At 45.5% G+C, this 25,528-nt stretch overlaps 1 protein-coding gene across 1 annotated transcript in view; it reads right to left on the bottom strand.

The window, feature by feature from the left end:
• Positions 1-25,528, bottom strand: part of LOC138247059 (myeloperoxidase-like) — a 189,954-nt gene that overhangs the window by 112,826 nt on the left and 51,600 nt on the right. The window contains exons 4-6 of the mRNA XM_069201807.1: positions 21,621-21,796; positions 19,533-19,656; positions 560-689 (exon numbers count right to left, since the gene is read on the bottom strand). Coding sequence (XP_069057908.1) covers positions 560-689; positions 19,533-19,656; positions 21,621-21,796 — 430 coding nt within the window. The remainder of the gene's footprint in view (positions 1-559; positions 690-19,532; positions 19,657-21,620; positions 21,797-25,528) is intronic.

Raw genomic sequence — 25,528 nt, 5'->3', positions numbered from 1 at the left:
GGCGCAGGGTAGGGGGCAATAGCATCATTTTTCATGATGCTATTGATGTACTCTGCAGGAGTAGTACTAAAATATTGGCGCTACTCCTGCAGAGTACATAGGGGCCAATTATAAATAATGGAAGCCCCCTTTTAACTCCTGCTCTGAGTAGGTGTAAAAATGCCATAAGAAATGCCATAAAAAGTCTGTTAGATTTCCTTGTGTCATTTTTTCGCCCCCCTAACGGAGGAATGCCTCCTTTGCATACATTATGCCTGGCGCTGGCATAATGTAGCGCAAAGGGTTACAAAGTGGCGAAATGCATGCATTGCACCACTTTGTAAATGTGGCGTGAGGATTTTGGCCTGGTTGGGCCACATTAGCGTAAAAAAAAATTACACTGATGTGGGGCAAGGTGGCGCTAAGGGCTTATAAATATGCCCCTAATTATTTCGGCTTAAAGCTCATGTCCCACCCCATTGCTAAGTAATAGAATTCCTGAATTCGAGACCCCTCACGCTAATGATAACTGCAAGTTACATAAGTATTACAAAAAATACAATCCTTCACTAGCGCTTACCAGTGGCAGGGCATGTCCAAAATACCTCTTTCCCTCTTTCCATCCTCGAGGGAGAGAAATCCCATCTTCATACTGTGCTGGGAGCCACCGAGCGAATGCTCTGTCTGCAGCTCCTAGCCAAGGCCTCCTCCTGCGAGAGAAAAGCAGATAATCTTGTTCATCTATTTAAGTAGAATAAAGCAAAGTCAATTCCAGGGCACTTGTAAAAAAAACCATGTTAACCAATGCACTGGATAGTATGTGCCTCTATAAAAGTACCAAACTGCAGTTGGCCCCGGTGAGGCAGAAGCAGCAAGAAACCAGACGTTCTTGTTTTTATAGAACATGCATCTCCAACGAGTAGCTCGTGAGCTACTGTTAGCAGCCAGGCTACTTGTGAGTAGCTCTCCTGTGTGCAGCCCATCCGAGTAAATGAAGGATTTTGCTTGGTTGAATTAAAAAATACCTCCCAAAATTGAAGAGTGTATTCAGGGTGAAATTGTGTGTATTTTTCAGAACCCATAACTTGATGTTTGGAGGAAAATGGTAAATTTCCAAAATATATTTAAAGCAGATATTTGAGTGATGAATCACGAGCCGCTGGAGAGACTTATTACTGATATTTTGATCTTGAAGTTAGGGGCATTGCAGCTGTGGCTGTCTTGTAGTAATCATGTAGAGGCAGTCCAACTTGATAAGGCCTTTTCACATTACTGATGGAAACCCTGCCTGATACACTGAGGTGATCGCTACTGGTAATTTTTCATAGGGTGGCCACTAATATAATCTTGCTTGGCATAACTTTTAATTCAATATAAAAATATTCACAGCTTGATGTATTTTTCATTAAACATTAGTAGGTCCTATTACCAAAAGATGCCTGGAAGAAAGGCAATTTCAGTTAAATTAATGGAAAGTTATTTTTATTTCTAATATTAATTTGTTTTTTTTACAGCCCGGTTTTGTCTCTCACTTGTCTGACAGAGCGTTTTACAGATAGGCAGTCTTGTTCACATCAACAAGAGAAAACCAGAATACACTACGGGTCCTGTCTGAATAACCTAGTTAAGTTCCTGGTATTTCCATCCCATCTCTACAGAGTTACCTGAATATCTATCTCTCATGGCAGTGGGGGAAGGGAAGGTGAAGTAAGGAGAAGAAATGCAGTATTACCAGGTGAATTGAGAGAACACAAAACAAGCACCCGTGTAAGTGTGCCTGTTTGCATGTGTTTGTCAGTTTAAGTGCCAGGTTGTGTTTATTATTGGGAGTATGACTGCATGCATACCTCTGTGAGTATCTGTACCTGTGAGCGCATTTGCTTATGTGTATTTCCGTTGTGTGTATTTGCTTGTATCCGTGCCTGTGTTTGTGTGTATTATGGATGAATTTGTGTGTCTTTGTGTGTAATGTGGTTGTGTTTATGTCAGTGTATGTGTATGTGTATGTGTATGTGAGGGTGCCTGCATGTCTGTGTTTGTGTGTGTATTTGTGGTCATGTTTGTGCATGTATGTGCCTGTGTGTGTCCCCCTATGGGCTATTGAGGTGTGTGCTTAAAGTGAGGGGACATTGTGCTCTTGTGCAGCCCTGCAGATAACCTCTTGAAAGCCTCGTCCACCAGTGTATGTCTTCTGTCCCTTTACTGACACCCGGTATGTGTACAGGAATGGACACCATGTTGAAATCAAGAAAACGCATCTTCAGCTACAGGACAAGCTTTTTTTAGCAGACTGTCAGGACAGGGTGGCAAGGGGCAAGAAATAATGTCGTAAGGTGCTGCAGCTAATAAAGCTAGAAAAAGTACTGTGATGCAGCCAGCTCAGTCACAGCGATTTTTTGTTATGGTGAGTGGGAGTGGGTCAACATGGACAGAGGGAGGAGGGTGGGAGGGGGCAGCAAGATGACAGACAGCAGAAGGGCAGAAGTAGGTAGCAAAATGACACACAGGAAGAGGAAGGTGGCAGGGGACAGCAAACTGACAGACAGTTGGAGGAGGGCACACTGAGGTAAGGAACATGAGGGACAACGGGAGAAGGGCAGGAGGGTGCACCAGGATGACAGACAGCACCAAGAAAGCAGGAGGGTCCAGCACGATTATGGACATTGAGGTAAGGGTGGAGGTGGAGGAGGATGGGGCAAGCAATGCCATGGAGTAGGGAAGACGGATTGTAAACACATGTACAACATGGAAAAGCTATTGAAAAGAAGACTATTTTGCCACCCATAGGGAGCCCATGCAAAGGGTTTTGCAGGCCTGCCATTGCAGTCTGTGTGAACTGAGTGCATGCACCTGTTTTTCACTATAGGGCACTGCACCAGATCACTATAAGTCACCTCTATGGTAGGCCTTCCCAGCCCAGAGGGCAGGGTGCATGGACTAGCAGAGGTGGCCCCACAAACTCCAGACCCACTTTCCTGGACTTAATGAGTGCGGGACGGCATTTTACATGTGTACTGGACATAGGTCACTACCTAGTCCAGCTACATAATGGTAACTTTGAACCTAGGCATGCTTGGTATCAAACATGTTAGTGTCATGCCTCAATACTTTTGTAAGTATTGGTTATAAGATTCCATGCACTCTGGGGGCTCCTTAGAGGACCCCCAGTATTGCTCCCACAGTCTTCTGAGATTTTAAAGGCAGCCCCAGCTGCTGCCATCTCACAGACAGGTTTCTGCCCTCCTGTTGCTTGAGCAGCTCAAGCCCATGAAAGCAGAACTAAGGATTTCCTTTGGGAGAGGGGTGTTGCACCCTCTCCCTTTGGATATAGGTGTTGCATGGCTTGCCTCCCCAAGCCACTGGTATGCTTTGAAGGGCACATTTGGTGCCCTCTGTGCATAAACCAGTCTACACGGGTTCAAGGACCTCCAGTCTCTGCTCTGGCGTGAAACTGAACAATGGAAAGGGGGGTGACCACTCCCCTGTCTATCACCATCCCAGGGGTGGTGCCCAGTGCTCCTCCATAGGGTCCCTGGGTTCTGCTATCTTGAATCCAAGGTTGGCAGGGAACTCTGGAAGCATGTGAGTGACCAGGCATGTGAGTGATCAGAGCTCCCTCCTGATAGGTGGTCACTCAACTAGGTGACTAATCGCTCTTTCAGGGCTATTTTGGGTCTCTCCTTTGGGTGTTTCCTCAGATTCAGCTTGCAAAGATTTCAGCAGGATCCCTTACTTCGACTTCTGACCAAAGAAACTGCATCTGGACTCTCCAGGACCCGACAATCTAGATAAAGACTTCGGGGATCATTATGAGCACAGCAGTAAACACCGCCGTGTTCATGCTGGCGGTCTTTTCATAGACCGCCAGCCCCCTTGAGACCCCGCCTGCCGAATTATAAACATTCTGTTGGGCCGGTGGGTGGAAACAGTGTTTCTGCCCACCAGCCAGACTGCTCCACATGGAGCCATCGTCAATGCCTCAGTGCGGCAGGTGCAGCAGCACCTGTCGCACAGATCACTGTCCGTAAATCGGGCAGTGACCTGCGTGACAGGGCACTGCACGGGGGCCCCTGCACTGCCCATGCCAAATGCATGGGCAGTGCAGGGGCCCCGAGGAGGGGCCCCAGACCACCCCTTCCGCCAGCCTTTTCTTAGCGGGCAAACCCGCTAGGGAGAGGCTGGAGGAAAAAGGGTTCTTTATACGCAGGGCAGCACTGCTTGCAGCGCTGCCCTTTCGGATAACATGGTAGCCTGGGGGTGGTGGAAGGCCTCCTGTGGCGGTCCCCACAGCCTTCATTATTTGGTGGCTGAGACCACCATGCAGGTGACGGTCATTACCGCTGCCACCGGCATAGTTCATTATGAGGGCCTTCGTCTTCAACATTGTTTCTCTGGCTCCTTCCAGCTTCTGCAACATTTCCCTGGTTGTGCATCCTCTGAGGACAGCCCATCTTAGAGTGAATGAGTCACTCCCCTGCATCTTCAGGCACTAACAGCAACGATGACCGGCTGCGTGGATCCCTCTCCTGCTGAGCTGTGTGAATCCTGCAACAAGGGTGGATTGTCAGAAGTGGTCCAGAAAGTCCTCTCTACCAGCTGTCCAACTTGGGCGGAGGTAAGCCCTTGCCTTCCCACACAGAGCAGTATCCCCATGCACTGAGTCCTTTGCAGCTGCCAAGGCTTGTTGGTACTTCTTCCAAGGGGTCTTCAGTCTTCGAGTAGCTCCAGCCCCAAGCACTCCTCCCTGTGATGCACAGCTCCCTGAGTGACTCTCTTGCGGCGTGGGACTCCTTTTCATAGTGCTGACGGGCTCCATTTGCACCTCCTGTGTCCCCGTCCTGTCGGACTCCTGAGAGTGCTGCCTGTGCTTCTGTGGGCTCTCTGTGATGCTGAGGGCCCCCTCTGGCTCTCTCACCTGGGTTGAGTCCTCCTGGGCCTTGCTGGTCCCTCGTAGCACCACTTTCCGTCAACAGCAAGTTTTGCCTGTACCAAGGCTTGGTGGTGGAATTCGGACACGCAAACCTGAATGGAATGTTCCTTCCGGTGCGGGACATCACATGTATCCTTTAGGAATTCGACTTCTACTTCACGGCTGCAGTGCTGACTTTCCTTCTTCACCATCGAGAAACTCCTGCAGTCCTCAGGTTGGTGGGTAGGGGATCCTGCCCCCACTGGACCCTGCTGTGTCTTATTGACTTGGTCCCCTCTTTCCACAGGTCTTCCTTCTCAGGAATCCATTGTTGGTTTCTTTCAGTCATCTCTGGGTTTTGCAATTCTCTTCTTTTCTTCTAAGTGGGGTTTACTCCTGCTTTCCTGGTTGCTGAGGGGTGTTGTGGTACTTACCTTTGTGCTTTCCTGATACCCCCAGCAACCCTCTACACACTCCACTTACCTAGGTGGGGGTGACACTCTCACATTCCATTTTATTACTATATGGTGTGTGCTCTGCGTAGGTCCACTATTCTCTATTTTGTTATACACTAATTGCACTATTCTTATGCCTATTTCTGACAACTAGTGCATATATCTTGTGTATTACTTACCTCCTAAGGGAGTATTGCCTCTATAGTAATTTTGGTGTTGTGTTACCATAATAAGGTACCTTTATTTTTGGAACACTGAGTGTATTCCTTCATGTGTGTAAGTGCTGTGTGACTACAGTGGTATTGCATGAGCTTTGCATGTCTCCTAGATAGGCCTTGGCTGCTCATCCACAGCTACCTCTAGAGAGCCTGGCTTCTAGACACTGCCTATATATCACTCATAGGGGATACCTGGACATGATATAAGGTGTAAGTACCTTAGGTACCCAACACACACCAGGCCAGCTTCCTACACTGCGCATTAAGGATAATGCATAAGGAATATGTCACTATGTCTATATATTTGCAAAGTGTCATACCCTAGGCAATTATTGGCCTTGAATAATAAAAAAAGCAGCACTTTCAGACCTTTAGGTTTACCTGTGTTTCACGTTATCATTCTAGTTGTTCTTACTCTAATTAAAAATGCAGAAAATACCTGGAATGTTAAGCTCCAAATAATTAAGATAATATGAAATTGTAAAAGTAAAGCAGAAGGCATATCTAATGTGGAAAATGTATTCACTACATTACTTTCCATACATCTAGCACTTTAATCCCACTCTTTCCTTATTAGGTTTTACCTACTGGCATTATTTAATTTGTGAAATAATATGTGCCGGTGATTATAGCTCTGCTCAGATGCCATTGACTGGTGAAATATATAGTCCACATGCCTAAAACCAAGGCTGTTGAACTCTTAAATCCACTTCATGCCTCTTTAATCCACAAACTTTGACCACCACTTGGACGTTTCACTGCCACAACTCAACTTCCCTTCACTGCTGAAGAATGAATCCTAACCTTATTGCCCTCCATCACCACCACCAAATTTGCTGTTGCATGAACACCATCCACTGTGGTTCCCCATCTGACCATTGGCCCCCACTATCACTTCACCAAAGGACTCCTACTGAGCAGCGAAGAACTAGCATCCATCCACAACACCGCCAATGACACAGCCTCAATACCAGGCACCAGAAAGGCGGCCACCGTCACACCCCTGCTCATGAAAACATCCACTGACCCAGCCATGCTTTCCAGCTACAGACCTGTCTTTCTTCTGACATACCCAGCAAAGGGCTTAGACAAACTAAACAACCAAATCCTCACTGACAACATCAGCAAACACTAGCTCCTCATTGCCACGCAGTCCAGATTCAGTCCCAACCACTGTACAGAAACAACACTCCTCGTCACCACAGATGGCGTCCACACGATCATTGACAGCAGAGACATGGCAGCCCACAATCTCGTGAACCTCTCTGCAGCATTGGACACTGACTCAAACCCCATCTTCTTCAGGCCCCTGCACAAGATTGGCATCCAAGGACCTGCTCTCTGCTGAATCTTCTACTTCTTAATGTTTAGAACACAAGCCATCAGCCTGGCACTTTACTCTTCAGAAGACTGGAAATCATCTGCAGAGTGCCTTAAGGTCGATCACTCAGCCCCACCTTCCTCATCGTTTACATGATCCCTCTGGCCGTTGCCATCTGTACACACCACATCAACAGCCTCTCCTACGCTGATAACACACAACCCATACTCTCATTTAGGACAAGACCCCCAGCACAAGAACATGTTCACCACCTGCATGACCGAGATCAGTTCATGGGACTCCAACAGTCATCCGGCTGAACTCGGACCCAGACCCACAGCTATGCCAGGAACTTTGGAATAATCATCAACAGCAAACTGGACAAGACTGCACATGTCAACACTGTCACTGCATCCTGCTTTCACACCCTAAAGAAGCAGATAAAGATCTTCAAACGGCTCCCAAGCAACACTCGAAAAGCTGTTTTCTGCCTTTTGTCTGACATAAGTGCAGTGAAACATCTATTTTGGGGTGTTTGTGAGGAATTGCATTTTATTTAAAATGCACCACTTCCATTTTGCAGAAATGCTACCCTCACAATGTACCTTCTGCATGAGGGCATTGTGAAATACTACATTACACCGAATGCGAATAGCTCCCAGGGAGGACAATTGATTGATGTTTTAGAGGGTAATTTCTGATGCTGAAAAATAAGTGCTGATGGCCAAAAATGATTGTTGGTGAGCCCCACCCTCAACTACCAGCTCAAATTATGCACTGGGTATCGGAAGACATAGTTGTGCGGTGAGAGCTATTGCTATGATGCAACACTGACCACACAGCAGTACACAACACAATACATAAAATACACACATTGGCTATAGTAATGAAGAGAGTGGGGATGGGAGAGAGCCCCCTGCACCAAGCACTTTAAAGACATGCAGCTGTGTGTTTCTTTGTTTGGTGATGAGAATGTGAGGAGTTTAGCTGCTTCCAAGAGATGGTGAAACCTGATTGGCCCCTCTGCAGGAAATCAGATGCCAGCTTTAAAGTAGGGGAAATTTCTGGAGGTTCACGTCCCAAAGATGTTTCTAATTTCCTGCCTCCCTTTCCTGGCCCCATTTTGACTGGGGGCACAAAAGATTAGTGTGAAACCCTTTTCAGGTGTGCTGAGGCAGAGCCTTTGAGATGTGCAAGTGTGGCAGGTAACAGCTCCAATCCCCTATCATGTCAGAAATGGCCCTTCTTATCAACACCTATTCCCCCTTTGTCTCACTGTCTGGGAGCAATACACAAAGACCAACTGCCAGCTACACCTAGTCGTGTGGCTCGGGATACAGGCCAACTTTCTAAATGTGTTTTTTTCAGAATTGTGAGTTAAAGTTCGACTTTACTATTAAAGAGGCGAGGTTTTAATTACAATCCTTTAGACACTAAACTCAACCTTCCCACTTTCTCCCAATTTAATTTTATCACTTATTAAATGCAATAAGGTAACCCAATGTTATCTTACGGGAGAGGTAGCCCTTGCAGAAGTGAAAATGAATTTAAGAGTTTTTCACTTACCAGGACATGTAAAAGTTAAAAGTTCCACTTTTTTAATACACTGCGCCATGCTCTATGGGCTGTTTGGGGCCTACACTACGGGTGACAATTGTAATAAAAGGGAATGTTTAGGCCTGGCAAAAGGTCTATTTACTGAGTCAAAATGCCAGTTTAGGCTGCACACACAAACTGCAATGGAAGAATAAAGACATTTTTAAAATTCTACTTAAGTGAGTGCACAATTGGTGCTGCAGGACCATTAGTATAATTCAAGTGCCACTTTACTAGGGACTTGCAAGTAATCTGAATGTGCTAATTGGGTGTAAGTCAATTTCACCATGTTCAAGGGAGGTGGTAGAATTACTTTAGCACTGGCTAGCAGTGATAAAGTATGCATAGTTCTAAGGCCAGCAAAAATAGGAGGATTGAAGGCAGAAAAGGTGAGGGAAAACCATGCCAAGGATGTCAGGACGAACACCCACATAGAAGGCGTTGGTGGGCAAAGTTTTCAGGACCTTATTTTTTGCATTAATTGTGTGAATCTTAATATAGTTTAGCAGATCTTGACATGGCTTCGCTGAGGGAAGACTCTCCTGAACTTTGCTGATTTCTCTTACTTGTGGTTTTGAGCTTCATGCTTGAACACAGATGCCTATTTCAAATTAACGATAACTTGGTTGAACAGATGGTGAAACCTTCCTCTTCATTTCCTCCTGCCACTTTCAATGCCTTGTTTAGATTAGGGAAGTTCTTTTATAGAAATAATCTATTTTCTATTTTGTGCTTTGTAACTTGTTATATTTTACATCTTCTCTTTCATAATATACACTTTTAGATTCAATGACCTAATTGATATTTATGCTTCTTTGATAAATTGATTTACTGATTGATTAACTTTGACTACATTTCATTCAGCCTTCATGATTTGGACACCATCCTGTCTGTTGTTTTTGCAGAGCCCACTTGGTTTCACTATAATTGAAATTGTGTATTACTGCTAGCTCCTTTCATACATTTGCAGTTGACAACCAGAGGTCTATATGACTAGTGGTGCAATCTGATAGGTAAATACAGTAGAGTATTGAGATACAAGAACAGACTCTGGATCAGTTTCAGACCTTTAGCCTGCTGCACTTGGTTTTGGAGTTATGCCCAGCCCCCTCCTGGTTCTCTCATTGGCTGCTAGTGTTGGAGCTATGCGCATTTTGAAGCACATTTGGTTCTGTGAACTATTGTTCAATGTGTTAGAATTTAAGGCTGGATCAGCCCTTCATTTCTCATTCCGAACGTATGTGCAAGTTTCAAAAGCCTAGAAGTCTGAAGAGATAAACGGAAGGAATGGAATTGAAAATAAGAAAACATCTGATGATACACTCATGGAATGGCGATGTTAGAAATAAATGGACTGATCTTGTTGTGTTACTGCAGGCAATTAAATCTGTTCTACTTTTCTACTGTCAGTTTTCAACCTGCTTGTTTTTTATGTACCCTCATTTTTAGATTCCATTGGAACATGAGGTACGTATATGTAATGAGGCCAGAGTGGACACTTTGGGCATTTACCTGCCCACCAGAGCATTTTTTAAGCAAGATGCACACTTTACAGGAGAACTCACAGAGAACTCAATAGAGTGGTCCTGATGCTAAGGGATACAGGCAAAGAATACTCAAAAGATGTTCCGGTTGCTGTGCGGTTGACAAGGGTGCCTTTGTGGTCCACAGGTGAAGTGGGGCCACAGAGATCGAAGTCCTTTGAAGTACTCTACATTCCATTGGCAGGCCAGCCAATGTTGGTCAGTCTGCACCATGGTTGGGGAGAGATCCTTAAGTGGAGAGCAGTGTCCCTTGGGTGTGATGAATTCAGACTTGGATAGTACTCCTGGGTCAGGCAGACTCGGGTGCATCTTTTGGCTATCTATTTGTCCTTTGCAGTGCCTTGCAACTGGTAGTGGCAAAACGTCTGCATTGACTACCAACTTGTCAGTTTGAGAACCTTCAGCTCTTGTGTCCCTGGAGCGGGTTCCAAGAGATCAGCTGACTGATCCTTGGAATCACTGCTGTAGTTTGGGACTAGAAAACAACTTTATTCCGAGCCAGGAGGCGCAGATACAGCTCAAACTTTGCTACCTTAAAGTGCAGCAGGTGCATTCCTTCTGATGGTTCAGCCTCTCTTTGTGCAGGTCAAGGGCAGATGGGCAGTCCTTTTTCAGTCCTCTCTCCGATTTCAGGCTGATCTGAGGCTCAGAGTGACAGAGATGCCATATTTATCCCAGGAAAGTGCCCTGAGTGGACCACGCGGTCACAAGCCAATGGGCTGCTGAGTCCCCTACTACTTAGTGACAATGTTCCCGTGATGTGCGGCATCTGGCTATCCCCGAGTTCCACATTCTTGGCCTGTTTAAATATGGCACAACCCTTCCTCTGTTGGTAGGTGCTTGTTAGCCCATGCTAGAGGTGTGGCTACCAGAGGGATACCTGTTGACGGCAAAACCGGTTTTGGGGCGTATTTTCCTTCCTTGGCCCCTTCTCTACTTTGTCTGCAGTAACAAAAGGCATCTTGCTTAGTGGTAATGGCATACATCCCTCACAAAGGCGGCTTCCTCTTTGAAGCTCGTCTTTTGGGCTAAAACCCTGAGTGGCCATCCTGGGCGAGGAGATGACACCTCATTCTGCGGCAACTGTCTTTATTCCTGTCCCGATGGACAAAAAGCTGTCTGTCTGCCAAGGGCCATGTGAAGCCACTGGACTAGCTGGAATACAGAGCGGATAATCCTTAATAGTGGTATTAAATTTGACCTGGGCATCAGGTCAGGTTTAATGCCATCATTAATTTGGTACCTTGCATGACCGAGTTAGGTAGCCCTAATCAGGAGTTAATCAGGTTTGGGTGCCAACCAGAAACCCTGTGTTAGCCAAAGGAGCTACTAATGTTATCCACAGTAAAATGACAATTTGGAAGCGTTATTGTTAAGACATATTAAAAATATATGTCCTGCTTAATAAAATACAGCACCCTGCCATAGGGCCCTACAGGCCTTCCTTAGGGGAGTCATATATATTGTTAAGGGATAGGGTGGCTTTGCGATTCGGTTAAATGGCAAAGTTGAAAAAGCAGTGAAAACACTGCTCTGCCAGACTTCAGTGGCAGGCTGAGAGCCACTTTGTACTTTGTCATGCTCAGAGTGGCAAAACAGTGCTGCAGCCCTGGGTAGACACGCTGCCTTACATGCCCTGGGTACCATATACTAGGGACTTATATGTAAGTCAGCACTTCCCAATTAATTGTAGCCAATTTGACATAACTTTGGCATTGGGTTAGAACACTGGCACTGAGGTCTGGTTGGCAGTCCTCAGTGCACTCTCAGAGTCGAAAATCCAGCAGCATTATTCAAATAATGTGGGGGTGAACATGCAAAAAGAGGCATTTCCTTACAAATGTCATGGCGCAAGAGACCTTCTTCTACAATCAAGGCCATAAAGGGATGTTAGGGCGACCTAGGTTACACAAGCCTCAATCAACAGGGAACTACATCGCCACCTGTCTGCCCTTTACAGAAGGCTGGATGCTTGTGACATTACTATCAGAATGGATTTCATAAATCAGATTCACCTTCTGACATTACATATTAACCAGGTGGAGGCCTTTGACCCAGACCTCATTAGAGAGAAACTTCTGGTGGCTGTAAAAGACATACCTTGCTGCAAGACGCAGGGTATGAATGGACTACCCACTGAGTTCTACTGGCTACTCAGACCAACTCCTTGATAGACTATCGGAAGTGTTTCAGGAAGCCTGAGCATCGGGGAGACTACCGACATCCATGCAAGAGGCCCTCAATTATGCTGCCGAAGCCGGGCCATATAGACCGTTGTGTATGATCAACACTGATATGAAAGTGGCAATGCGTCCGGCCTTCTGGTGACTCAAAGCAAATGCTTGATATTTTCCCTAGCAAGTGTAGAGTGCAGGCCATTGGAGACTGTCACAGGTCGGCCTGCAATGGGAATAGAGGCGTTCAGATGCTTGGGGATGTGTGTGGCGCACACATTTCTCTCAATATGGGCAGGGTATTGACCGGTCTCCGAGTCTCTTTTGAAATTCTGCCACTGTCAGTTGTGGTAGAATTTCCCTGGCAAAGATAGTACTGCTCCCGGTGTGTTTAAATATACTTCAGAATTGATAATGTTCGATCCGTCCAAGCACATTTACAGAATTAGACAGTTTTCTTGTGGCACTTTCTTGTGCAGGCACAAGAAGCAGGGTGGGACTGAAATTCCTTAAGCAAAACCCCTCGCAAGGTGAGGTGGGGTGGGGCTAGCAGACTTAGGGGGTCATTCTGACTTTGACGGGCGGCGGAGGCCGCCCGCCAAAGTCCCGCCGGCAGAATACCGCTGCGCGGTCAAAAGACCGCTGCAGTAATTCTGAGTTTCCCGCTGGGCTGGCGGGCGACCGCCAGAAGGCCGCCCGCCAGCCCAGCGGGAAACCCCCTTCCATGAGGATGCCAGCTCCGAATGGAGCCGGCGGAGTGGAAGGGGTGCGACGGGTGCAGTTGCACCCGTCGCGATTTTCAGTGTCTGCTTGGCAGACACTGAAAATCTTGGTGGGGCCCTGTTAGGGGGCCCCGCGACACCCGTTACCGCCAGCCAGGTTCTGGCGGTCAAAACCGCCAGAGCCAGGCTAGCGGTAAGGGGGTCGGAATCCCCATGGCGGCGCTGCCTGCAGCGCCGCCATGGAGGATTCCCCAAGGCAGCGGGAAACCGGCGGAACACCGCCGGTTTTCCGTCTCTGACCGCGGCTGTACCGCCGCGGTCAGAATGCCCATGGGAGCACCGCCAGCCTGTTGGCAGTGCTCCCGCGGTCGTTGTCCCTGGCGGTCCATGACCGCCAGGGTCAGAATGACCCCCTTAGTGCCTAATTACGATCTTCTAACTCGGTCACAAATGTGACGGATGTCCCATCTGCCATGTTACGATCCATTACAATCCCAATATATCCTATAGAGATTGTAATATGGCAGACAGAATATCTGACAAGATTGTAAACAGACCCTTAGAGTTGTAATATTTGGCATCACAGCTCCAGCACAGGGCTTGATGGTGCGCAAAGACAACTGGGAAAATACGAATCCTAGCTGGGTCCCGGGCACCTTCTGATAATGCTGATGTTGGAGCCCTAGTATGGTGGCCCCACACAATCATAATTTGGCAGGTCATTCAGACGTGGGATGGCATCACCAGGAGAGCGATATGCTCAACACCATTCTCCAAAAATATCCTTGTTAAGGTGGCTACACCCGTTTGACAGCTTGGCTGTGAGATGCCCCTGCTGGGTGGAGGAAAGGAGGATGTGATATGCTGAGATTTCTCCCATGCTGACAACTGCATCACCTTGAAAATACATGTGGGATGTTTGGGGTGGGACGTAGACAGTTTCTGCAGTTTGTTGCACTAAATAGGGTGGCATGAATGCTGTGGCCCAACTTCTTGGTGACCCCTAAAGAGGATTGTACCCTGGGCATATTACTGGACATGGGATCATCCAGATGTTTATTCTCTAATTTATATAGAGCCCTCAGGGACGAATGACTACAGGTCACCTTCCTGGTGCGGTGTGGGTGGGAGGCAGACCTACTAGGACCTAAATCTGATCTAGAGTTAATTAAAACTTGTACCCTTGTGAATGCGTTGTCTTGCAATGCACACTTTCAATGGGCCCATTTCTACATTCTTCACTGAGCATATTTGGCCCCTAGAGGCTGAACAGGATATATCCAACTCTCATGGATGAATGGCTGAAATGTAGGGAGGGGGAAGCAAGATTCACCCACATGACCTCAGGCTGTGGTGAGGCCAGTATTGGTGGGAGGTAGTGCTAGCACAGGAGTTTTAACAAAATTATTAATGATTATTCATGTATCCTGAGTGTTTAATTTGAATAGAAAATGTAATAACTTAGGAAAAATCATGCACTCATTTGAAAGTGTAACCACGAAGAGTGGCCCCCAATATTCACGAAGTTTACTTAATAATGGCTTATTAATATGAAATATGGAGCATTTGTCTGATTAATGTGGTAATATGTCATATTTAGGGTTCTGTACTAGCTTTACTAATTCAGAGCCTTAACTTAGCAGAGGTCTTGGCCTAGTTACATGGCCTTAGGTCAAGCTGTATTTCTGAAAGTGTCTAATAAAGTGTCTGCCTAAAGAATTAAACTGTGATTTTCCACTGGCTGGCCAAATGTGCTCGTAGCTAAAAGTCTATCTCATGAGAACTGCCTGCTGGAAGATGCTGTTCTTGCTAAAAGTAACAAAATGAGTGTAATGTGTGTAGGACTGACTTTCTCAGAAAGAGAACAATGGAGACACAGACTGGAGTATAAGCTGAAACAATATTGATACCTGATGAACCCTGCGATGGGAACGGGAGACGAGGGACCAATCATAAACCTGTGAACAGTGAACTGGTAGAATCTTCAGATTTGTAATTTTAGTTTTATTGGACAAAGTGCTAACATATGATCTTTCAACCAATAGGGAATTGGGAAGTAGCATTAGGAAATCTAACTTAGCAGGACTGCACTGAGAAGAAAGCAGCATTCATTTGCCAACCTTGCCATTGTGCATTTGCCCATTTTCTATCTTACTGTAAGGTTAATATTTACTTGTGCGTCTTGAGAAGAGACATGCATACGTTAATGCTTAAAATACTTTGCGTTTTCTGAACCTTGCCTGATGCCTTGCTGATCGACTGACACTGCTTGCTGATCCACACTGAGGATTAGGTATAAAATTGTAATGATGTTTGTCCTTTATATTTGCTTTTCTTTCTGGGTACCAACTGCAATATTTTGATAGTTCCATAGTTAGATGTTTTCCAAATTTGTGTTGAGTAAATTGTTTTGCATGAAGCCCAACAAGCTGATGCTAATCTGGTGTTAGATAAGGATCCTCACTAATGATAATCTGCTATAGGGAATAACATTCAATGTCTTTCTTCTGCTGAATAAATGTATGTAATATTGTTATGCAATTGTTCTTGTTATTGATTTGCACCGTAACCTTAGAATGTGTAATTGTTCAAGCTTTGATTAGATTACGTTTCTTCCGCCGCTTTGGACAGCCAGTGATGTTTCTGTATGTTTATCATTTGATTTTGAGATTAACCTACGTGACCTTAGCATTGTAAATATAGGGAAATAAATATTCTAACTTTTAACCAAAGGTGTTGTTATTCATGACTGAAAGGTCATGGTGGATCAATTACTGACTCTTATTGATCACTAATGATATTGATTATTGTTGCTTATTGTTGATAAGAATTAATAACTGATTGTTGATTTGTGATGGTACGGGTTTATATCGTGGGAACATCTCAAGCATTGGTCAAAAGGTCCATCGACCCATACGCATCCCCTTGTAAGTTTACTTATTAAGGTCTATCAGTAGTACACTGCCTGAACCGAACAACTAACACTTGCCTCGAAGTCACTGTGAAACACTACCTATGGGGATTTATCCTGAGTTCTAAAGAAAGGAAGATGTGCTTTAAATTCACAAAGTTAGGGCTCCGGTTGGCCAAACACTGGGTCGCCATTTGTTGGATGTCTGACGTGGTCCAGGCCGGGCTCTGACTGAATACGCCTGGGTGGAAAGGCGACGCATGAAAGAAGTATTTATGGATGAACGACTAGAAGATGACTTTCGGGAATCATGTTGATTAAGGTGGCGGAGGCGCTGAATATAGCTCCAGGCGCAGCGAGTATCGATGGTGAGGCCCAGACCACATGATAGGATGGGAGAGGAGTGTGCACTGACGGGCGAAGATGCTAGGCCAGACTTCAGTTATACGTACAGCACAACGTTCGTCTGGCCGGTAGGAGAGGGCACGGACATTTTTGGGCCGAGTTTGCTGGTGAGGAGGTCGAGGGAAAGGGACCCAGATTGATCAGCCTCCTCAGTGGGAGGTATGTCAAAAGAATGTGTACACAGGCAAAGTTACCACATACTGTATGCTAAAAGTTTCACTGCAACTGAAAGTTCTATGGCGTTGTGATGGCTAGGGCAAAAGTTTCGACTTTTGCTTCTTGTGTTGTTTTGTTTTCTTTGCAAAATGAAAATAAAGCATTTAAAGAAACATGTATAGCTAAAAAGCACTGAAAACCAAGGAAGGAAATCTGTTCTGGAATCAGTAGTGGTCTGAACGTATCTAGTAGACTTTAACCAGCTAGCTCCTCAATCTACCTAGTAAACAGGGGGTTATTTTGGGTGTGAGTTTTCCATCGTTGCCTGTTTTGTCTGCCTGGCTGTCATGCCAAGACCTGGGTGCAAGGGCCAGTGTTTAATATGTAATTAAAAACGTGCCGGTACCCAAAGCCCTCTTAAACACGAGCTGTTGCATTTAAATGTGCGAGCACAGAATACTGAGGCAAAGTAATCCTGAAGCCATCTCCGGCCTCTTCAATCCATTTAAAGCCACTCCCTGCCCCTTCAGCTCACTCTGGCACCTTTCTGCTTTCTCCGTTTGTGACGCTTTCTCGTTTTTCTCTTCCTCCTTCTTTTCCATATGTGTCTTTTGCTCGCAGCAAACGTTTGAGGCAGAAGAATAAGACACTGCTTCTGGACACTGGTGAGTGTTAAGGGGCTGGCTGTGGACAGGAGGTCTGAAAGACATGCCTGGAGGTCGGTGATTTATCAGCCACGCACAGTGTCTCCATGATTACTGAATATTGGCACCGACAATATCGTGGCATACTAATAGTGAGGACACAATATCGAGGGACAAAATATCGAGAGGTAAGTACATATAGGGAAATATAGATTTGTTATTCCGAACTCATCTGCTACCTTCAGGGTACATATAAGTGGGAAGAGATATGGAAATTCTAGATTTATCAATATTTTATTTTTTATATTCTCTCCTCGACATTCTGTCCCATTGATACTGTTGATTGAATATTCAGAGGGCACCCTGCCACCATTCACTGGACAAAGAAGACCGTTCAAACCAAGGGTCAGGAAACTCTTTTACTATTAGGTGTTTTGCTATTGAAATATAGATCATGCAATGTTATAATTTGGTATTTGTAATATTTAACCTATTACAATGTTTAATCAAATGTCTTGTAAAAAATGACACTTTTAGAAAGCTAGGGAGTCATATTGTATCTACGCACAAACAAGTTGCAAAACTTACAACATTGTCATATGGAGTCATTCTACATCTACCCTTTCAATTCACAAGCAGACATGGCTAATTTGGGAATTCTGAAGCTCTCCACGGATTACCTTGAGAGACTCATACAAACAAGTCAACGTTAAGATGGACAAGAAGGCAGAAAAAAGGGTACATGGACTGTTCTGCAGTAAAAGGAGTAAAAGGGATATTTTTGAACCTGTTACAAAGTCTCAGAGGCATTTACTAAGATGGATTGATGTCGTCCAAAATCCATTCATTTGCTGATACAGTTCGCGTGTCAAGGGGCACACAGGTCCCATCTTTAATTCAAGAGAGATCTGCGTGGAGCGGTTCTTAGGCAAGCTGTGACATAATGTGACCCTGGGTGGGACCATTGCTAGGAATCCTATACAAACCTAACTTAATGTACAAAAATGCCATCGTTCGCCTTAATGGAGTGCACAGATTCTATGGAAAATATTGGGCAGTATCAATTTCCTTTCTTTCTAAAGCTGGTATTGCTAACTTTGTTTCTGTTGCACCATGTCCAGTATGGGCAACAGAGCCTGACCAATCTCAGGTTTTATGGCACAAATGGAAGGTAAAAGCGCCTAGTCTGAGTCTACCATCTCCTTTAACAAAATCAATAAAATCAAATAAATACCTGACACCCTGATGCATGTTGTAATAACATTTGTGAATATTATTCCACGCTGTACTGTGGGTCAGTACCAGCCCGTTTATGTATGTATGTATACCGTGATTTATAAAGCGCATTCATACTCAAAAGAGCGTCGAAGCGCAGGGAGGAGAGAACGTGAGAAGAAGAGGACACAATAAAGGGCACTAGCCAGAAAAAAAGAAAAAAAAGAGTTATAAAACACACAATAAACAGAAGAAAAGAGAAAGAGAAAAGCTGAAAAACACAGGTCATAAACCACCAGGAAGACATTTTAACGAGGAAAAAGCCAAGTTTTTACCAATTCCCTAAATTTCAAATAACACGGTTCTTGCCTGCTGTTCAAAGGGAGCAAGTTCCACCTTCTGGTACTGGTAACATGTCATGCAGACAAAAAAACTAAAAACTGAGAAAATCTTCACATAACGCTGACTATGAAACCATGGCCAAGCTGTGTATACACAAACAAAAATGGAAAAGACAAGACAGCTCCAGCGGTGCTCACATATTGTGGAATGGAGGTGTAGCATTGGAGAATAACAGTGGCATAAAGAGTGAAGGCAGGCATTTCACAAGCATATGGGGGCCCAGGGCAACACACTGAAGAGTGGCCCCTCATATGTCAAGAATCTGTTTCAAAGATCAAGCATCTGGTACCATCTAGTGGTATTGGCTGTGTTAACTGCCTTGTCATATAATAATTAGCAGGGCAGCTTTGCCTTAAAATTCATAAATACATTTTGCAGCTCCCATGTGGGACCCTGAAAATTCCAGGGCCTAAGGAATAACGATCTCTGCTCTCTTCTTCCTTTCTGACATGTCTAAGTGAAGGTTTTTTGAGGGGAGCACATTACGCCTGAGGGACTAAGCCTTCAGTGATAACCATTCGGCCCGCTCACCAAGTTACAGAGGAGCGGTGACAGAAGAGGAAGCTTGTAGCAGACTGCAATAAACCTAGTGCCACAAATTGATTTAATAGCAATAAGGACGTTCTCAAAGTAAGCTCTGACATTTGTTACAGCAAATGTACAACACAAATGTCTAAACCACACTCTCTACAACCTAAGGCTTCAGTTTGCATCCAGTGAAGAGCTCACACTTAGCTCAAGCTATCTCAGCCTCCTGCCCTAAACCCAACTAATATTACTTATAACCCAACTTGTAATGTTGATAACCAGTGCAAGGAGCGAAGGAATGTGTGATCAGAAGTGCAATTAAGCCAGAGCTATTTTTCCAGGGAGAGACTTACTTGTTGTTGCAAGCTCCAGTAATATCTCTGTAGACATCATATTTGGGACATCGCATCATTATGGTCTCTGAAGCACAACCACTCTCTGCAGAAAGGGTCTCCAGCTGAGGTTTGCTGAGTTCATCTGAAAAAGCGCCACTTAGATTTGAACTTTCCTATTAACAATGTAATTTAATTATGTAAATCACTGTAAGATTGTTCATTTCCCTAAATAACCATAAGTGAGCTAAATCATAATAGTTGCCATACTTTGTAGAGACTGCCCAGTACAGCCAGAATTATAAGGATTTTCCCCGACTGATATACACAACACACACACACACACACACACACACGCGCATACACACACCCATCCCCTGCAGCCAGGGTACAAAAATGTATTGCACTTGTTTCCTTGTGTTCCACAATGTGGTAATGTGTGTTTTTTTTACAAATTTAATAATACAATTTTATAACACACATACTACTGGAGAATACTACATCCTGGGGGTGGATACAACTAATAAGGTAATAGAGTTATTGGGGATTAAATCTGTGGAGGAAGTGCTGTGTTATTCACCTCATTGTTTATCTTAAAGGGGCAGTCAAAATTAAAAAATCTAGTTCTCTTACCCAATCTTTCATCATCCTTAATCATCAAGAATATAAAGGTTCCAGAATGTTTTGTTGCTTGCTGATGTATTGTTGTATTGTTAATTCTATTGTGACATAATTTACTGTATGAGCTGTGTACAGAGAGAGAGGTGGTGGTGTATGTGTACATGTTCCCTCCTCCACTGCTCCCCCATGGTAGGTGTGACATAGAATGACCACTGCATGTGTGTGTTATGGGACTGGGGTTAGGGCACAAGGCAGGTGTTTTGCTTTACTGCTGACCAAGCCAAAATACATACACTGAGAGGAGTCAAAAAGATTCTCTGGAATGCACTTCTTAGTCTAAAGAAGACATTTATTATATATTTTTGCAAGGCTCGTGAAGGAAGGTCAGTATAACCGAAAGTGTACTTTTAAAATGTTCAACAATGAAGTAAGAACATGTACAAAGAATCTTCAATCTATAAACAGCAAATATATACATGCAAAGATACAAACACCTATACTGACATCTATATATATATATATATATATATATATACACACACACAATGCAAAGCAAATAATTAATAAAAATGCATCACCGCAGGGCCTGTCTGGTGCTTCATCTTTCTCATGCCAGCAAGTCGTTGGCCCCAGTTCAACCGCAATGAGAAAGAGAGTGGTCTACCCTCACGGGAAATATATCAGGCATTCGACGTCTCAATCCTGATTGAGGTCTCTGAATCTCCCACTGTCGACCTGGGTCTCTTATATTTCTTAAACAAACGAGGAAGGAGATTTCTGGAAAAAAAACCTCCCGCTCCGCAAGACGTATTAAAAAATGCTGGCTATTTTAGGTCAGGGTTGACAGAAACAGGTTTTCCAAGTGTCTCTCCCAAGCTTAAGCCGTTTCTTGCTGTACCATAAACATCATTCTAGTACATCCTTATCGTGCTAACTGACTGACTCCTCCACGTTATGTTCTAGCCCTTTGGTGAGAAGAGAACAATCAGACACGTAGAATAGAAAACACGTTGCATTACATGTTTTGTACAGAAAGATACTTGTACTTTTAACATGGCTGTGAAGCTAAGGCTAAGCTGACTACAAAATGGAGTCTGTAACTGATGACCACTAATGTGACGGTGGACAGCTGAGCCAAGTGCAAAGTGGTGCGACACGGAGCCAGCAGTCAAAACACAAGTATCCCTACAGCAGGGTAGTCTGATTTGATGACACCTGTGCACTATAATTAACATCTAACATGTTTCCTGTCAGTTTGATAAAGGTTGCTATCTTTCGTACAAGCTATGTTGCACAATTTCATGTACCCTGGACCTACACTGTTATTTTCACATTCACTTTCTGTTTATATATTTTATAAAATATAGTCTATTCTTACGTTTTACTGTGTTGGAAAATGGTTCCATCAAGTTACTTGTAACAGTTGACTACACGAAGGGAACTGTTAAAACACAGACAACAGGGACAGAATGCTTTCATCAACAGTACCTGTTAAATTGAAGTTTTCACAGTTGAAGGCATCTAGCTTTATACCCAAGAGGTTGATAATTTCTTCTCTTTTCTCAGCGGCTCTGAGGGCATTTCGTGTATTACCTACTGGCTGCCTAAAATGTGCCATGAGGTCAAATGGAGAGAAAGACCTGGCTCTCAGGAGCTGCTTGAAGCTGAAAAAAAAGAATAAAGGCTCAACTTTCATCTCACTGTCAACAAGTAGGAGCATGTACAAATTTGGGTGTTTATAGGAAAAGTTAAAAAAGAAATAGTTTAAGTTTCCCAGGTACTGGTTTACACAATGAAGTGTCAGTGCAAGAGAAATGAAAACGAGAGGGCGTACATTTTTTAAAGCAGCATGTTGCTTGCTGTATATAACTTTTGGGAAAAATACTTGATGTTTTTTCTGTGATGCACAAATAATCAAATGTTACATGTTAGAAATGGTGTTTCTGGTTAGCTAGGGCATGCACCAAAGCCAGGCAGAACCCACCCACTCCAGTCAGGGCAAGGGAGTTACATGTCCAAGATAACCCCTGCTAACCCCCTTGGTAGCTTGGCACGAGCAGTCAGGCACAACCCGGAGGCAATGTGTAAAGTGTTTGCACAACAAACACAACACACGTGATGCAAAATGTACACCACAAAGTAAACACAACACTGAGCTATGTAAAGATAAACTGTATTGCACAAAACATAATTAGACCAACATTACACGTATGTAATACCCTGCTACCTTAGCAGTTGTCAGAACGTTACACAAGTTACTAATACTCTGCAAGAATATGCAGTTGTCACATTAGAACACGTAAGTACTAAAGATTCTGAAACATAAGCAGTAGTCAGGAATTACAGTAAGAATTCTATGCACTTGTCATGAATACTTCGTAAGTACTCATAAAAGGAACATTAGAGAACATATCACAAGTCCTAAAAATACATATCAGCATCTCATGTCCATAAAAGGAACATTAGCACATATATGTAATGGCAGGAAAAGCAGGTAAAACATATAAATTCCCCTAGGTCCATACTAGGCTCACTGAGCCACTATGGGGGTCATTCTAACCCTGGCGGTAAAAACCGCCAGGGCGAATGACCGCGGTAGCACCGCCAACAGGCTGGCGGTGCACCGCTGGGCATTCTGACCGCGGCGGTTCAGCCGCGGCCAGAAACGGAAAGTCGGCGGTGTACCGCCGACTTTCCGCTGCCCGTGAGAATCCTCCATGGGGATTCTGACACCCTCTACCGCCATCCTGTTCCTGCCGGGTCTCCCGCCAGGAACAGGATAGCGGTAGGGGGTGCCGCGGGGCCCCCGTAAGAGGGCCCCAAAAAGAATTTCAGTGTCTGCCATTCGGAGCCGGCTTCATCGTTGCTGGGTCTTTCCCGCTGTGCTGGCGGGCGGCCTTTTGGCGGTCGCCCGCCAGCACAGCGGGAAAGCCAGAATGGCCGCCGCGGTCTTGTGACCGCGGTGCGGTCATTTGACGGGAACCGCATGGCGGGCGGCGACCGCCACCCGCCGCGGTTATAATCAGGCCCTATATCTCTAAAATGTACCTGGTTTCCTGATGAAAAAGCACTCCAAGTGCCTAGAAGGAGGAGCATAGGGACCCCCCGGCGCTCCTGTGCACTCAACGGGGGCCACGCGATGCTCCTGGGGGAGAGGGGTGGTCGGCACCCTCTCCTGGTAGAAAACGGGTCCCTCCGGGAGCCCGCGATTTTGATGGGGGCCTGCCTCGGCCTCCTCACACCCTATCCTCAGGGTGGGGGCCAGGCGAGGCCCAACAACAATGAGGGGCGCGAGGACGGGGCCTCCGTTGAGGTCTCCCTTCCTGGCATTGCAGGAAACAATGCCCTTTTTATAAACAAAAGAGGAAAGGAGCATCCTGCTCCTAATGCAGAGACCGGGGAAGGGAGGCACTCCCTGTGCCTTTCCCGAGTCCTGCGATGTTACTTGTGGAAGCTTGGACCCCTCTGGGGGCCCGTGAAGGCACTCGCCCGCACCCGAAGTGGTGCGCGAGTGTCCCAAGCTGTTCCTGGGCCGCCGCAGTGATTCTGAGAGAATTGAAGGTGGCTGGTGCTCCGGGGGCGCTCCTGAGAACGGACCGTTCCCAGGGGACGCCAAAAGGAGCACGCTTGCTCCGCTTTGCCTTTACTCGTGCCCCGGGGCATTAAAAAGAGCGCAATTCTCGCTCTGAACAATAATCCAACACCCGGGCTGCAGCGGTGATCCTGGGGGTAATTAAGAGAGTGCTTTCAAAACCGCTACAGCCAAATCTGCAGCCCGGGCTGCAGCTGTGATTTTCCTGGCAAAATGAGGAGCACTTTAAGAAGAGTGCAGGCCCTATACTTCGGCCTGGCTGCGGCGGTGAGTTTCTTCAGGCAAAAAAGCGCTCTTTATAAAAAGCTCTTCACAGGCACCAAAGAGCGCTCCCAAGGTGCTATGCAGCCGAGGCAGCACTCCTTGTGCTGAAGAAAGTTCTCAGATGGCGGGGGCCACAGCACCCTGCCTCTGGAGACAACAGGGGCAAAAGGGGCAGAGGGCTGAAGAGCCCAGCAGCAGGTCAGCACAACAAGGGGGTTCAAGCAGTGGCAGTTCCTCCTGGTGACCAGGCAGGTCACAGGTAAGCACAGCAGCAGCAGTCCAAGGTGGTCCTGGTGAGTCATTTCAACAGCGTGAGGTTCCTGGAGTTCCCAGAATGTCCAAAGTGATGTCAAATGATGTCTAAATTGTGGGGAAAATTCCCCTGTACTTATACTACGTTTTCAGTGTGTTTTACAATGGGGAGGAGAGGGGGCTCCAACCAGTTACAATTGGTTCTGGGAGTGCCCTTTCTCTCCTCCAGCATAGGCTCCAAACATCAGTGGCGGGTAAACAACGCTATTGTGTGAGGCCGGGCACAGCCTTTACAAATGCAGGTGTGCCCCGCCTCTCCCTTCTCTCAGCCCAGGAAGGCTTTACAATATGTAGCGGCACCTCTGTGACACCTCCACCCTCCCTGTGTTCAGGCTGTCTGAAAAGTATGCACGAAGCCCCAACTGTCAGTCTGCCCAGTGGTGGATTGGAGGCAAGCTGCAAAACACCAAAGTCATAAGCACAGATAAATGCGCACTTTCTAGAAGTGGCATTTCTGTGATAGTAATAAAAAATATACCTACACCAGTAAGCAGCATTTCTCATCACTATCACAACCATACCAAACATGCCTACGCTACCCTTCATAAATCAGACAATACCCCTTACACATAAGGCAGAGCATTTCCCATGCAATCCTATGAGAAGGCAGCACTCACAACAGTGAGACACCAAGTTAGGATGTTTGTCACTACCAGGACAGGCCACGCAACATGGCACATGTCCTGCCTTCTACATACATGGCACCCTGCCCATAAGGCTAGCTAGGGCGTACCTTAGGGGTGACTTACATGTAGTAAAAGTGGAGTTCTGGGCCTAGCAAGTACATCTAGATGCCAGGTCCCTGTGGCAGAAAACTGCGCACACAGGCCCTGCGCCAGCAGGCCTGAGATAGGTTTGACAGGCTACTTCAGTGGGTGGCGCAAGCAGCGCTGCAGGCCCACTAGTAGCATTTAATTTACAGGCCCTGGGTATAGGGATACCACTTTACAAGGGACTTATAGGTAAATTAAATATGCCAATTAGGTATAAGCCAATCATACCAATTTTGTATGGGAGAGAACATGCACTTTAGCACTGGTTAGCAGTGAAAAAGTGCTCAGAGTCAAAACGTCAGCCAACAAAGGTCAGAAAAATAAGGAGGCAAAAAGCAAAAAGTCTGGGGGATGACCCTGTAAAAGGGCCAGGTCCAACATTACACATTTTGCTTCCTCTCATAGACACAACAATAGACTTCACTAAATGGTTGGGTCTTCCTTTCTCATCAGGT

This window comes from Pleurodeles waltl, chromosome 7, assembly GCF_031143425.1.
Source record: "Pleurodeles waltl isolate 20211129_DDA chromosome 7, aPleWal1.hap1.20221129, whole genome shotgun sequence".
Taxonomy (NCBI): domain Eukaryota; kingdom Metazoa; phylum Chordata; class Amphibia; order Caudata; family Salamandridae; genus Pleurodeles; species Pleurodeles waltl.
Note: the sequence above shows the minus strand (reverse complement) of the source record. Positions and strands in the feature narration are given on the sequence as shown.